We start from the raw sequence: 16,142 nt of genomic DNA, 5'->3' as shown, positions 1-16,142 counted from the left end.
CCATTTACCATTTACCATATCCATGATTAAGTATTCCATTGGATTTTTTTTGGTATCAATATTTTGGCTCTTTGGTCACAAGGATGTGGTATTAAAGTCAGAGAACTTAGCAAATGTCCTATCTCAAACACAAGTACCTCTGAAAAGCTTTGATAGATTGATAAAACCTCCTATAGCAACAACAAGAGACATTAGTTGTTTCTCAATAGGGTGTATAACTTACACATAACACTAGAAAGGCCCTAGGAATTATTTACCTTTGTGCAAACTATTAGCACTGGAATGCCCAGGTTGTGTGTGAGTGTGTTGTCCCCAAGTGGTAGTACAACGGCCTCGTCTTCCCCTGCTGTTGGGGCCCGTCTCTGTGGGGATGATGGGGTGGCATCCTCTGGTTCTGCATACTCTTGGAACGCTTTCACCACTAGTGGAAAGAGAATAAAAGATAGGAATTCAAACCATTAATAAACACAGAAGGCAGATGAGCCCAATAAAAAAAAAAAAAAAAATGTTAACCCAACTGTGCTTATGTAGTCTTAATTTAATCTGCCCCTCTGCTGCTCATAAAAATGTGTTTCTTTCCCCAACTGATATCCAATTGGGTTTTATTTTTGAATGGTCTTTCTCTGTATCGTGACACATTCTAACATGCATTTAATAACACTCTTTCAGGCTCGACAAGTTATACAAAGTAACAAAATCATGTGCAAAACGTTGTTATAGTGCAAATCAAAAAAGACATCAAATGTGTCAGGTATTAGCAAAATATTAAGCAAGATTACTGAGTCCTTTTTTAAAACTCTGCTCTATGTTGTTCTTTCAGCACTGGAAAAAAACACAAGAACATTAAGCTGAGCAATAAAAGTTCTTGTAGTAGCGTCTCTGTGTCCAACGTGTAATTTTTTGAAGTGCATGTGGTCTTTGGTGGCACCTTTAGTAAAGCTATAAAGCCAGTTGCACACCCTGCAACACCCTGATGCAGAAATATATAGCACAGTGTTCATTGGTACTACTACATTACTACATAACTACATATGGTACATAAGGATACACTTAACTGGTGTATAAAAATATACCAGCTCCTGCCCATTGAATGATGAAGAGAATTCCAAACTTATATAAAAATACAAGGCATTACTGTTATAGGTCTTGTATAGTGTAGCACCATTAGTGTTAATCGTGCTACATTTGCATGATTACATAATAAGCCTTGGGTAAAAGGTAGACAAGGCTAAATAAATGGCATCCTTTACTTTGTTGTTGTGCTGCCCCAGCTGTCCAGACAAAGCTGCAGTATGAGGTGGTGGTGGTGGTGGTGGTAGTGGGGGGTTATACGCAGGAAGCTTTGGCCTACTTCCTCAGGAGCTTGGGGAATGCAGTTGGGGACAGCCCACAAAGCCATACTGACTTGCTGTTCTGAGTACTCCTTTACTCTCAGACAGGGGGTTTAGTATATGGGGCGAGAACTGGTGTTACAAGCAGACTAACAGGGGACCCTTCTTAGATACAGGATTACATAAATCCAGTACATATGCACAAATGGGTTAGAGTATGTACCTTACAGCTTAAGGGCAGGAATTTAACATGTGGATTTTACACCATTCATAATGAAGATTCAGGAAAATCTCTGGCCTTTTCCCCCCACTCACATTTATACAGAGGACATCTCAACCAAATTTGACAAAAATTTAAATGAAATAAAAATAATTAGACTTTTATCTAATGCTTTCCCGTCTACCGACTTTAAGCTACATATGGGACATCTAGTCCATAACATGGCAAACAACAAGTTAGACATGGATCAAAAGCTAACAATACTTACTTTTAAATGTTGTAAATATGTCTAAATGTTGTAAATATGTCTAAAGAATGTCTAGAAAATAGTATCATAAAATCAGACAAGCTACTAGCAAAAAACATCACTATTATTCACTGCCATTCATTCATTAAGGTACTCTGTCTCCACCACAGCGGAGTCTTTGTGATGGGATTTTTTTGTTGTTGTTTACTTGTATGGGAGTTGTGATACTTTGTTTTTACCATGACAACTTAAATCTCTGTGACTTCAAGGCTACAGGGGACCAGTATTTGATGCTAAAATGAGAGATCCTGGGTGGAGTATCCCTTTAAAAGTGAAAGAGACTTTGCCCCACCAAGACCTATTTATCTGTTCCACAAACAAAGGTGAGGTCAAAATGCACTGTCACTTATAATCGAGGACTGCTCTGCCTTCAATAAATGAAATAGTTCACGCTGCAGGCTCGTAACTTAAACATTTTTACAGCTGCCAGGTTACTTGTTCCCTTTAATACAACTGAAACAGACCGAGTCAAAACAAAATTCCCAAGATATCTGCCTACACACCATTCTTAGATACTGTAGCTTAAAAAAAACACACAAAAGTCACAGAGCAAAATATTTCTCATTTCAAGGTCCAGGCAGCAATAGGTTGATCCTGTAATTTAACTTGAGACGACTCCAACAGCCAGCCTACTTCAGTTACAGTACAGCAGTAGTCAGAATGTCCGGCCCACTGACTGCACTCAGACACACTCAGTTTACTTCCCTTCCTTTCCCTGACGCTGCCTTTGGAGGGGAGGGAACCATGATGCAAGATGTCTGCAAGACTCTCTGGACAAAAGCCACTAACACTAACTTCCAGTCTGTCTGTCAGGCTGTCTCTCTCACTCACACGCCCATATCCACAAATACGTAAGCTGACTAGGTCTCACCAATCTGCTACTGACATCACAAGTGACATGCTGCAAGATGCTTTATCTGGATGACATGGCTCGGCTAAACTGGAAATCTGGCCATGTCAGTGGTGGGTTTGGCCAGCGAGACAAAGTAGGAGGAATCCTACAGAAATCTGACAAACAGATTTAATGTTAAGCCTCAAAAATTAATCAAATTTTGAGGGCTCAAGAAAAATTACTTCTACAGCCAAATGCTACAATTGCAAAGTTACAGCTGTAATGAATGTTCAAGCCTATAATTACTGAACACAAGGTAAAAAGTATAAATTCCAGGCAGTACTTCCTTCTACTGCATAGCATGAATCCAGTTCAACTGTGCTTAACTCATACAGCTATTTGAACTGAAATAAGTCAGCAAAACAAGTTATTATACCCATTATAGAAGTGCTTAACAACGTGCTTTAGTCATCACTTGGCTACCAGCTTCCCTTTTCCTTTTCACACGTTTGAAAGCAGATTACACTACTTGTTACCACTTGTCTGTATTAGCATGTTACATGTTGAGAACATTATAAGACCTGTTCATCTGCTGTCATTAAACAATTGTACTTCTTTGTGATAAGTAATTTCAGACTTGTAAGAGCAACAGCAACCAGCAAACTTTTGGAGGCAGGCAAGAACATTTTGTGAAACCCAGCAGGCTGAACTAAGTTGTCTGAAAAACACTTTTTAAAAGCATTTAACCAAACACAAAAGAACAGTTCATAAGCAAGAGATGACCAGTTCTAAAATTAACAGGAGAACAACATCTGAGTGCATCACACAAGATCTGTAGAACTTGCCTCCAGCCAGAACACACACAGCTGAGGATCATGGGCCTCTCTGATGATGACCTAGAAACATCCATGACAATGTGTAATGTTATACCGTGCTTGCTTTCCATGCTACGCAGCGACCAATCGCTCCTTTTTCCCAGCAGCCAGTCAGCAAGGAGTCTAGCTCTTATTATGTAAGACTACCATGCCGTTTCCTTTAAGCCCTCTCCTGAGATATATCAATCTTACCTAACGTTCTGCTTTAACGAAACAAATCCCTGTTTGCATTTACACGAGATGCTGTCATTGCTTCGATCAAATTACATTAATTCTTTAAGTTGGCCCAAATTCTGCACCAGGGGAGAGGGCAGCCAGCTAACAGCAAGCTAAGGGCTACATTTTCAAAATAAAAGCCAAGTGTTTATCATTGGTGCACACATCATTGATGATGATTTCCTAAACTGGAGGTTTTTTCGTTTTGATTCCATCCACAATGCCAGTAACACACGGGTGGATGAAGTCAAACGTTACTTACTCTTCTGTTCCATTTCTCTCATGTCCTCAGGTGGGATCTTGAGCTTGTCCACATGGTCACGTAGCACACTGGCCCACTTCTGCAGTGACTCCATAATGGTCCAGGGCCGTGACATATCCGCAACAAAGACAGCTAGACAGTCAGGTAGTGTCTGAGCTGAAACAGCAAACCTAAGCAGCCCTTTGTGGTATAGGTCTCCATCCAGGATCCACACGTTACAGCGAGTAAGGTCTGCAGAGAAAAACCAAATACTAGTTCAAGAAAAGCAATACAACTACTGTTTTAAATGACAGTTTTTGTTAAGGCTTTTGGTGTGAAACAACCACATAAAAGCTAGAGCGAGTGAACTCACCATCTCTGTCCTCATCATGGACGTTTAAGTACAGGTACTCCAGTCCCCTCCCTTTCTTGCTGTGATCAGCTCCTTGAAGTTTGGCCACAAGTGTCGTTTTTCCTGATCCATCCTCACCTGCAAAATATGTTATTCATTAGCTTACACATGCCATTATTCATTACTTTTAGTAGCAGTTGCAATGTTTTTAATTTTAATCTATATCATTATGCATATTTCACAACAATAAAGGATATGATGTACAAAAAAAAAAAAAATCACAATTTAAACTAAATCTTTTCACCTTAAATGCAATGACTGCACACATGTTCTCAGGTGTGTCAGAGGCTGCAACGTCTCACATAAATCTCACTGGTCAATAGCAGTATTTCTCACATTTTGAATTGTTGGAATTTCCTCATTGTGGGACTATTAAAGGAATATCTCTCTCTACTTCTGTAAGGCCAACCCACATAAGTATGCTCCCACCCGAGAAGACTTCTCTGTATTTAGGGTTTACTGTGTATCCGTTCAAGATTGTGGGAAGAAAACAGTGACAGTGCAGGCTGTTTGAAGAGTCATAAAGGTTTTAATGCGCATTCATTATCATTTATGAGTTCAGTGTGGGCTTTGCAGTGTGCAGGCCCTCCACTACCTTCAGGACGTACCAATACACTGAAAACACTGCAGAAGAATAGTTTCACACGTGTCTTAAGTAATACTTACCAAATACCAGGATGTTTTTTCCCGATGGCAACTTTGAACTCGATCGAGTTGAAACTTCACTCAGTATCGAAGTCCTACATGAAATAAGACACATATTAACAACAACACAACCACGTATTAGCCGTGTACATTGACAGCCAAGCGGCACACTGGCAGCCGCTCCCCATCTCAACACATAAAGAACTATAACCGGTCAGATAAAGGTGCATAACTCAACTATTACTCGTATCAATCAAAAAGATTATTCCACTGTCTCAGTTAGCCCAGTGATGGATCCACGACAACACAAAACAAGCAGGAAATGATAAGTCATCTACACTGACCAGTACGTTAAGTAACGTTAGCATCTGAATCCATGAAAAGAAAACCCCATAGCAATAAGATTAATAATAATTTGTGTGCATAACATTAGTTTGTTACTTGGGTTAGTAGGTTATGGCATTAGCTTATTAACGTTCACGTTGTTGTTACGTTTTGCTGCATACATGAGCTAACTTAGTCGGTATTTAGGTGTTGTCTTGACAATAACTACCCTGATAGTGTGAACTGATCTCACAACCTTCACTAGTTAACTCAACAACATTCCCTGTATTAGTAAAACTCGCTATTGGTTAACTTAGCTACCTAAACTGTCTAACTGCAGTGTAGTTAATCAGCAGTAGCGTTAGTCCACTTTGTTAACATAGCTGACGTTAGCTGAGCTGCTAATGACCGCCCAGCTTCAGTTAGCGCTAATGTCACAGCTAGCCGGGCCGGTGTCTGACTGGGAACAACCGGCTGTGACAAAGCACAACCACTGCGGCTGTGCTTCTCCAACAAGGACCACGACCGGCACGGAGTTGTTAAAAGAACAGCAGCACTTGCCAGAGGTTTTGTCCTTCTTCGTCTTCGTTGTTATTGTCGCCTGCCCCGGCTGCGCCCGGGAGCTGTTTCTCCAGAACGGGAGCCATCTTCTCTTTCTACCACCACAAAGGCAAGGCCCTGCTTCTTGGGCTCCACTAGCGCCGCCTTCGTCCGAGAAGCCACGGGTACGTTACATTCATTGCCTGCTACGTCGCGCCGGGACCCTGCACATCCGCCAGTGAAGTAAAGTAGCTATAAAGTGTCATTTTTGGTTGCTTCAAAAATTATTATAGGGAAATAGAAGTGTATTTGTGTAAAATGTGATTATAATATGTGAATAAAATATTTGACACGGGGAGCACGGACGGGGGTTCAACCCTTTAAGTTGCACTTTTGGCCACGTCCCAATAAATGATGTCATAGCAGCTGATGGAGAACACGGTGTGATACAAACAATTGCCTTGTGGCCCGTCTGGCATGCTTGAAAGTTTTAACTCATAGCATTTGCAATTTTCTGTAGTGCGTGATTCAAGTTGGATTTAACACTTAGTTACTGACTCTACAAAACCCAATTATACCAAGTTCCATTGATCAAAATCAATGATCCAGATTTGTACTGTTCTTGACAGTGGGCTTTGAGGGGGTGTCATGGTTGCACAGCAGTCTCATAAGCACATGAAGGTATCCATAGATACAGCTAAACACACGTCACTGATTCAAGAATGATTGGAAGAGTACCATGGGCATTGTACACACTCACCTCATGCTTTAACTGTGCTGTGTTATGCTTTATGATGCGTCTAATAGATATAAATTGAACCACTTATTTAGGAAGCCATCATTAATTTAATTTGTTTTCAGTAAAAACTCTGTGTACTTAAACTTGATTATAGCCTGAGATCAAAATATACATCGTTTATAGCCATGTTATGTTTGTTTCATATTATTTCCCACTATTGTTGGGTGTCCAGTAGAGGGTGCTATTTATGTTTCTCCGAAATTGAATGTGTAGAAATCATAACCAAACCATTTAGTGCATCTCTCCTCCCTTTCCTGCGAATGCTAATGCTGTGTCCATTTGAACTAATAAACAATTGTTATATGGACTTCTGAGGTCAACAAGTTAAAACTACCAGTGGATCTGAGTTGGTGTGCAGGTGCCATACATTGACTTCTAATAACATGGCACCTACTGTGATTTTGCATACAACCATGCTCTTGTTCACACTGCTAACAGTTTCAGGTGGTGTCTTTGAACGAATAATGTCGAGACAAGCCATGCAGCACAGTTTTCAACTAAAAAGTGGGACCATGTTTTATATGTATTTTCTGCACCCAAAGGCTATACGCTCAATATCATCCATTTCAGGCCTTTTCATAAATGTTTTTAGAGTTGTGGTGAATACAGTGTTAGTTCCCTCTCTCCAAGGTTTTATTGTTTATTGTTCATTTTTGTTTTTATTTTTTGTCTGTGTTGTTCCAATTGTGCTATGAGACACTTTGGTCATAAATAAAGCTGAGATAGAAAGAGTTATTGAATGACTTTTGGAAATTGGCTGTAACTTCTGAAGGGACCATCAAATATCAGACTCAAATGTTTTTTGTTTACTGACAGTTCATTCATTAAAAATATATTAACCTGTCCAGAGTGTAACCTTCCTCACACTGTGAAAGGCCCCACACAAGCCCAACAGTTTGCCACATTCCTGCACACATTCTACCACTCTGGTGGTGAGCTACTGACCCATATGTTGTAGCACTAAACACCTGTTTCTTTATTTCTCCACCTCTTCAGTCTTTGTGTCAGTCTGGGTCAACAGGACCAGGACTTGGTGACAGATGAGCTTTGGACATTTATATGATAACTCTGGGGGCCTTTCCAAGGCCTCCTCATATGCCTGTGTGTCCTCTGTCTATGTGGAGCCAAGTGGTTGGCTGGTTATACTCTTGGGAATGCATTCCAGAGCTTTTGCATCATGAGAAACTCAGCCCCTTTGTTACTGTTTAGCTTTGCTGCCAGCAGGGGAAACGAATAAGATGGATCTTATTGTCTTGTTTTCTTTAATAGATCGAAACTAGAACGTTGTAGCATCTAGAAAGCAAAAAAAAAAAAAAAAAAGACAGCAGAGCATCAGAATCAGAATCAGAAATACTTTAATAATCCCAGGGGGAAATTACTTTCGTTACAATTCAAAATCTACATACAACATATAATAATAAACATTCAGCACAAAAAATATAAATATATACATATATAACTATATATATATATATATATAAAAGATCAAATAAAATAAATAAAAAAAGCATTTCATGACCTCGATCTAACAAGATCTATTAAACAACAGAAATGTGTTTTTTCAATATTCCTGTGACAGTCACAGTTCTTCTTTATATTTTCACACTTTTTGTAAGACAGTTGTTTGTGATAAACACTGAATAAACCCAAAATATCAACCAGGTTTCTCCATCCATGCTGTGTTGTACTGTGGGCTCTTTTAACAGGAGAGGGTGCTGTCTCCTCAATAATACTGGTCTGGTATTAACTCTGTAAAACATGGTTGATAAATGTATTTATTTAAAGATCCCTACTTGGGGATGGAAAAACATAAGAGGGAGAAAAGAAAATGGTTAGGAAGGTTGTTCAAATGGAAAGAAAAAACAGAAAAGTCCTTCTAAACTACCAAAACCATTGGGGAGTATCACATCCAGCAAGGAACATGTCATACAAATTCTGTATGAGTTTAAGACCTAATAATATAAAATATCATACAAATATATGTTAGAAGTATTTTTTGCTTGAATGAAGTGGGTGTATACATATGCTGTAACCAGTATTCTTTTAATTGTATTAAACATCTTCTTAAAAATCTGTTTCACCCAAACCAAACAAAAATAATCTGTTTGGCAGTTTTCCAACAGCTTTTCTGATCAAATACCAGGTTGGTGAGTTTTGAGTGATGTAATAAGATCGTCAGTCCAATTGTTGTGCGACTTGCTTCGTCTTTCTTCCAGTTTCACAGAGAAAAACTGTGAAGTGTTTGCATGAACTATCAGGGAAAGACCCAGTCTCACTTTTCTTTTCACACGAAGGCTCTGCAAGTGGAAAAACAAGTAGTGGACTGCTTCTGGGAGAGATGTGACACCTTTTGGTGTCTAAGAAAAATTTGTTTAACAGTTTAAACCAGGATAGTTTAGCAGTTTAAATGAGATTACAGCAGGTGAATCATTGCTAGTAGTTCTATATTTCTTTTAGATTGATGTTCATATATTGTTGGAGAAAGATTAAATGTCTTCATACAGATGCAGCATGCTGGTCCATGACCGGGCCATGACAGGCCCTTGCTTATCTAAATGGAATGAAAGGATGTAACTGTCTGGAAGTCAGCTGGGAGCAGCAATTCTGGACGGTTGGTACTAAGTCTCAACTTGATGAATATACATTGTATCTGATAGTCATAAAGGGTTCTCATATACTCAGTTTGCTTGGGTTCAATTTTTTCACTTGGGTTCAATTTTTTCAAAGTAGGCAACATGTTAACCTGGAAGGGTCAGTCGTTGAACCCGGACCAACCATGTGCCATTAACACATGGAAGGCAAATAGCAAGGAGGCGCAATGCAACCGAATATTTCACAATGGTTATGATTAACTTTTGGTTCTCTTCATGTCCTTAACAAGTAGGCTAAACCATAGTTTAAAAGCCAGGCATGGGATACCTCATACATCCTCCAGACAGCCTGTTCCTGTATATGTTTATAATGTCACATGATTAAGATGATTTATTCCAAAGCCCACAGTGCAAACATTGAGGTCTACATATCATATAACAGTTTACAACTCATGAATATATCCCATTTTGCCATCATGTAGATTCAATTTAGCACTTTTAAACCAAATGCAATGAGTTTAAATGGCTCAAAATGCCTTTATTCTCATTTAAGTAATTACTATGCATGCATATCTGTCTTATTACGGTTTGGAGTAAGGATGAACATGCATGTTATCTTTCTGACAAACAACACAAGAAAAGAAAAAAACCTCAAGGAATCAATGTTACTCTCTATGGAGGAGAAATAGACCATTTCCAGTTCTCTCATAATCACCTTTAGCCCTCAGATGTATTTCTACAACAGGGAAATGAAAGTGCAGTGGAGTGTGTGTGTGTGGGAGAGGAGGGGTTAACGATTGGGAGGGTATAGATTGCAGACGGAGCAGTAGTGGGGGTAGGCTGGACTGCGATAGCGACAGATGTCTAGAAAACTGCGAGGGGCACTCCTCAGTTACACCACAGTCCCAGGCTGCACCTCGGAGAGCAGGGGCGGAATCTGCAGCTGTCACTCCAAAGGTTTACCTCCATTATCACATCCAGCCGGAGCTTGGAAAAAGAAGCCCAAGTGATCACTCTCTAGAATCACAGGTTGGTCACATCAGAGCATTGTTTTAATTTTTAATGATATATATATATATATATATATTTTAATTGCAACTTGGTCTGGGATGTATGTTCTGTGGATTCTGTTGGTGGAAAAGAAAGAAAGAAAGAAAGAAAGAAAGAAAGAGAAAGAAAGAAAGATGCACATGAACTGCAGCTTACACATTGTTCTCTCTCTCTTCGCCTTGTGTCCTTTTATGTAAATGTGTACATTTCAAGGCTGTTCCATAAGAAAGGCAGGATTTTTCTTTTTTTCTTCTTCCTTTTTTCACATTCTAATCGGTCGAATTTGATTTAGTGCTTTTTCTCAAGCAGCAGTGCTGTTTTTTAAGTAGGCCAGTCGATAAAAAAAAAAAAATTAAAACCTTTTGGGATATAGGGAAGCGCAAAACAAAGTTATGAAGTTGTGGTGCTTATTAGTATTAGCAGGTTATTGTGGTGAATTTGGGGTTCTTTCGCATGCCCGTGTGAGAACGACATTTTCAAATGCTCGTGAACAAAAAGGGCAGAGCAGCTGAGAGAAGCAGCGGTGGGTGGGTTGAAATGGGGGATGGAGACAGCTTTTATCACTCAAGTGTTCGTGGCCAGTGTACAGTGTAATTTCACAGTATAGCAATTTAGGCCTATACCTCACACTATAGTACAGATTAGCATCAGTGTTTGCTACCAATGTAGCCCAACCCATTACTTTTGTCAGTGAATAGCTGCTGGTGAGGAATCCCCTTTGTTAGCGGCCAGCACATGCTGCCTATCGTTCTCCTTCCAATGTGTCTATTGTAGGACACATTAGAAGACACATACTGTGTATATTGTACATTTGCCTTTCGTATTTACTCAGAAGTGGGCTTGGAATGTCAGTGCAAACCCACAATGATTTGATGTCAAGGCATTAGGTTTTCTCCTAATATATACCCATACCTATACATTTTTGCTATGTCTGATTAGGAGGTCGGTGACATGTAGAGGGTTTGGCAAAAATGTCAAATAAGAAATCAAGTAGGCTATAATTAGTTGGAAGTATGCCCAAAACCAAAATTTAGGCTGGTATTTCTGTAAAAGCAGATATAATTATTTATTTTCACTACTGGTCAGTTCATTAGACTGTAAATTAGTGTGCAGCCTATCCTGGTTTGTGGCACATCCTAGCACTATGGACAGTTCCCAGATTGTTTGTACCCACAAACTGCCCTTCAGTGTAAAAGTCCTGCTCATGTCATTTTGGACATAATAGGAAGAACAACCCATGCTCTAAAATATTTCCAGCTTTTGTTGGAATAGCATATGTCAAACTGAAATAATCAAATTATCAGACTCTGACATATAAAATACAACATCTATTCGGTAGGACCATAGTGTTAAGGGGCTTTCTTATATTCAAACAGGTAAATATAGTCAGGGTCAGCTGAAACACAGTCAGTAAGATAAAGTTGAACTTCCAGTTCTCTGTTCTGTCACTGAAAGGAAGTCAGATTATGTGGAAATCACAAACTCTTCCTCTACAGCCACAACAGTGTTACGACATTATCACAAAGAACTACATGCCTGTTGTACAGGTTTGCTCATTCATAGAATGTGACAATTGGATTATTGTGGTTTTTCTATGTGGAAATCCACACAGAAAATTCAGTTTAGTCATTTATACTTTGTATGTGAATGTAAATTAGGTTCTGACTTGCCTCTGTCTATTTGCCCTATGAGACTCATTACATTATATACAGTAATAATTACATAATATATACAGTAGTTTGTAGCTTGTCATGCTGAGAGAGGAATAGTTTTACATTTACATCATAGATGTTTAACTCAGAGTTGTGAGCTCATTTGGCACATAGCCTTACCAACATTCCTGAAAGGGTAGAGAGTCTGGTCTCAGTAAGGTTCCCATGCATTTACATTTGTTTTCTAGCCAAAATGCGTTTGGCAGGGAGCAGTATCCTCATTGAACATCTAGTTCACTTCAAGACAATAGACGTCTCTTCATTCTCCTTTCTCACTATTTTACCTTTGATCAAACCCATGCTGTATTTTAGAGTTTAACATAACACATTCCTAATGTTCACAAGTGGTACATATATGTATATATATATTCCTGGTCAATGTAATTGTTTCAAATATCCATTGATAAAGAGACAGGCAAAATTGAACAATGTTTTATCTCTCATATTAAAAGACACCTTCATCCGCTTGTTCTTAGGAGACACCATGGGAGGCAAACTGAGCAAGAAGAGGAAGGGATATGATGTGAGTGACCCCAAAGAGGCAAAGGATGAGGCCACAGCAATAGCTGCAGGTGCAGAAGAGTCTACTAAACTCGAGTCAAAGGCTGAGGCAAATAATGTGGCAGCAGTAACTGAAGCTGTAAAAGCTCCAGAAGAGCCCAAATCTGCCCCTCCAGAGGAACCAGCTGTTGCAGCAGAGGAGGCAGCTCCAGTAGCAGACAAACCACCTGCAGCAGTAGAGGAACCAGCTGTAGCAATAGAGGAACCAGCTGCAGTTGCAGTTGCAGAAGAACCAGTTGCAGCAGCAGTGGAGGAAGCTCCAGTAGTACAAGAACCAGTTGTAGTAGCAGTGGAGGAAACTCCAGTAGTACAAGAACCAGTTGCAGCAGCAGTGGAGGCAGCTCAGTAGTACCAGAACAGCTGCAGCAGCAGTGGGAGGCAGTCCCAGTAGTACCAGAACCAGTTCTGCAGCAGCAGTGGAGGCAGCTCCCAGTAGACCAGAACCAGGCTGCAGCAGCAGTGAGGCAGCTCCAGTAGTACCATGCAACCAGTCAGTGCAGCCAGCTGGAGGCGCTCCCAGTAGTACAAGCCACCAGGAGGCAGCTGCAGTAGGGGAGCCAGCTTCAGAAACAGAACCAGCTCCAGCAGTGGAACCAGCTGCTCCAGCAGTGGAACCAGCTGCAACAGCAGATGAACCAGCTGCTGCTGCAGAGGAACCAGCTCCAGTAGAGGAACCAGCTGCAGTAGTAGAGGAACCAGCAGCAACAGTAGAGGAACCAGCTGCAACAACAGAGGAACCAGCTCCAGTAGAGGAACCACCTGCAGCAGCAGAGGAACCAGCTGCAGCAGCAGTGGAAGCAGTTGTAGCAGTAGTGGAATCTGTTCCAGCAGTGGAGTCAGCCCCAGTAGTAGAGGAACAAGCTGCAGTAGAGCTTCCTGAAGCTACAGCAGCAGCATCAGAAGAACCTGTTCCTGAGCCCGAGTCTGCAGCTGCACCTGAAGAACTCCCTGTAGAAGAACCTGCAGCACCTGTAGAATCTTTGCCAGAGCCTATCCCAGAGACTGTTACTGAGCCAGAAGTTACTGTGGAGGAGACAGTACTGCCTGCTGCTGTCCCTGAACTCGAGCCAGTGGCTGAGCCAACTGCAGTGCCAGTTCTAGAGCAAGCCCCAGAACCAGAGAAAGCCATCGAGCCAGAGCCAAATCAAGCACCAGAGCCAGAGCAAGCACCAGAGCCAGAGCAAGCACCAGAGCCAGAGCTTGTAAAATCACCAGAGCCACAACCAGAGCAAGTACTGGAGCCAGAGCCAGAGCAAGCACCAGAGCCAGAGCTTGAAAAATCACCAGAGCCACAACCAGAGCAAGTACTGGAGCCAGAGCCAGAGCAAAAGGCTGATACAGTAATATCTGCAGCAGAGGAACAAGTAGAAGAAGTTGAGCCACAACCAGTTGTAGCCACAGCTGATATTACTGAACTCGAGACGCATGAAGCAGAAGCACCTAAGGTCTTGGAGACTGCAGCAGAGGAGGTCCCCACTGATCAGCTTGTAGAAGAAGCATCTGTTGCAGAAGCAACAAAAGCCTCCAGCCCTGAGGCAACAGCTGAGCCAGAACCAGTGGAACCTGTCCCTGAGATTGTCATCTCAGAGTCCATCTCTGCCAGCGAAATTACTGCTGAGTCTGAAGAGGCAGCCGAAGCATCTGTGGAAGAGGTGCCTTCACAGCCTGAGGTAGAAATCAAGATGGAAAATGGAAATGTAGAGAGCCCTTCTGTTACAGAGGATGTGGCGGTAGCAGATGCACTTTCAGCTGTGAGTGGAGAGTGCACAAATTCTGCTGCCACAAAGACAGAGGAATGTGTTAATGGTAATGAAAAGCCAGGGGAGACGCCTATCAAGGAGCAGAGTGACTTTGAACTAAAAAAGGATGTGAGTGGGGATGTCCCGGAAGTTCCAGATGCAGTCTCCGACATGGTGGATGGTCTCAGCACTGAGGTCACCAAGGCAGTCTGAAAAGAAGCCAATTTTGAAATCAATGTGAATTCAGTTTAATCTTCCAATGCGAGAAAGCCATCAAGGTATCATAAAAACAGCTAGGCTTTCTGGAATGCTGTAACCACCACAATGATAGTGGTAACTCAGGCAGATGTCTTCTTTTGAGTAACCAAACATGAAATGCAACCACTTGAGGATAGGAAGAGAAGGAGGGGTTCAGACAGACAAAGAGCGAGATTAAAGAGGAGATTGAAGTGCAGAGAGGAGACTTGAGTTTAGATTTTGAGGTTGAGTGCAGACAGACAGTGAAACTGAAAGGAGAACAAAACTACTGGACAATAAATATGATATTAACGAATGAAATGAATCAATCTGTATTTGCGTGTGAGCCTGATGAATATTACAAAGTGGTTTATTGGAACAGCATCCATTATTAGTATGTTATCTGATTTAGAATGTCATATATCCTTTCTATTACTATATGCAGAGACCTGACGTAAATGTTTTGGCCTTTTATAATAATATCTGTGAGGACTGTTCATTTTAAATTGATTGTTCGCAATAGAGAATAAAAAGATTATAGCCTACAGTGATCTTCTTTTCTTTTCACATGTTCTCTCAGCATCAAGTGTGTCAGAATTGACTGAGGCACTGGGTTACCAGAAAGATTTATGGTACTTTACTCTATAAATCAGACTCTCATTAGTCTACCAGGAAATCTTAACTTATTTTCAAACCAAAATATCCAAGAATAGGTTATGTCACTATAGTTGCAGGAGAAGCAGAGCAGTGTTATTTACAGAACATCTAGGCTCTGTTAATATCAAACCACTTGTTGAAATCCACTGCTACTACTGCTCATATCAGCTCTAGTGGGTTAGCTTTTGACTGATTATTCGTATCTACGAAGAGCAATGTCCTTTAGGTCACTGGCCACATTACAAATATTTTGGTTGGTGGAACATGGCTGCCTATTGTATGCAGCCTGTATGTCATCACTGGGCAAACAACTGTACCCAGAGAAATCAATCCATGAGATCTGAGGTTTTCAGATTTTCCTTACCTCTGTCTGTCTAACTACACCATGCCTATCACTAAGGCTCAATGCCATATCAGCACACCCTGCCAACATTTCACAGATCCATACCAGCAAGGGGAGCTAAAGGGGGGGAGGGGTAGGAATGCTTGCAGGAGGCAGAGAAAAGGAAAGGGGGGAGGGGAGGGTGGTTTGGGATGAAAGCAAGTGCTATGATGTTGCACAGGGGGAAAGACGTCAAAATAAGATACTCTCTTCTGGTTACAGATATTTTGACACTCTTTCACAGATTAAAAAAAATAATAAGCAAAGGGCATGAATATCACTGGATGGTAATTGGTAGAGATAAACATGTTTTGACGCCTACTTGATGCCTCCTTGTAGAATGCTGCCACGCCTGCTGCTCACACTAATGTCAGAGACTAGAGGGTCTTTGTCGTGCAGGTGCTAAGGTACATACATTAACAAGAGGGAGTAAAATGATATTTGCGTTTCTGTGTGTCTGCATGTGTGTAC

At 40.9% G+C, this 16,142-nt stretch overlaps 2 protein-coding genes across 5 annotated transcripts in view; one reads left to right on the top strand and one right to left on the bottom strand.

The window, feature by feature from the left end:
* dync1li2 (dynein, cytoplasmic 1, light intermediate chain 2) overlaps positions 1 to 6,118 on the bottom strand; it is a 14,363-nt gene extending 8,245 nt beyond the window's left edge. For all 4 annotated transcript variants that reach the window (XR_004797557.1, XR_004797556.1, XM_035682068.1 and 1 more), the window contains exons 1-5: positions 5,965 to 6,118; positions 5,101 to 5,174; positions 4,396 to 4,512; positions 4,044 to 4,274; positions 258 to 421 (exon numbers count right to left, since the gene is read on the bottom strand). Coding sequence is in view for 2 of the 4 variants with exons in the window: in XM_035682068.1 (XP_035537961.1) it covers positions 258 to 421; positions 4,044 to 4,274; positions 4,396 to 4,512; positions 5,101 to 5,174; positions 5,965 to 6,050 (672 nt within the window). In the remaining 2 variants the exon portion in view is untranslated. The remainder of the gene's footprint in view (positions 1 to 257; positions 422 to 4,043; positions 4,275 to 4,395; positions 4,513 to 5,100; positions 5,175 to 5,964) is intronic.
* Positions 6,119 to 10,171: 4,053 nt separating this feature from the next.
* Positions 10,172 to 15,171, top strand: si:dkey-56m19.5 (magnetosome-associated protein MamJ). Its single transcript, XM_035652561.1, has 3 exons — positions 10,172 to 10,362; positions 12,572 to 12,993; positions 13,196 to 15,171. The coding sequence occupies exons 2-3, from the start codon at positions 12,580 to 12,582 to the stop codon at positions 14,606 to 14,608; spliced, it is 1,827 nt and encodes a 608-aa protein (XP_035508454.1). The 5' UTR covers positions 10,172 to 10,362; positions 12,572 to 12,579; the 3' UTR covers positions 14,609 to 15,171.
* Positions 15,172 to 16,142: the final 971 nt, after the last annotated feature.

The sequence above is a fragment of the Morone saxatilis genome, unplaced genomic scaffold, assembly GCF_004916995.1.
Source record: "Morone saxatilis isolate NCDOM2014 unplaced genomic scaffold, NCSU_SB_2.0 Contig11, whole genome shotgun sequence".
In the NCBI taxonomy this organism is placed as follows: Eukaryota; Metazoa; Chordata; class Actinopteri; family Moronidae; genus Morone; species Morone saxatilis.
This window is presented reverse-complemented; position numbering and strand designations above follow the sequence as displayed.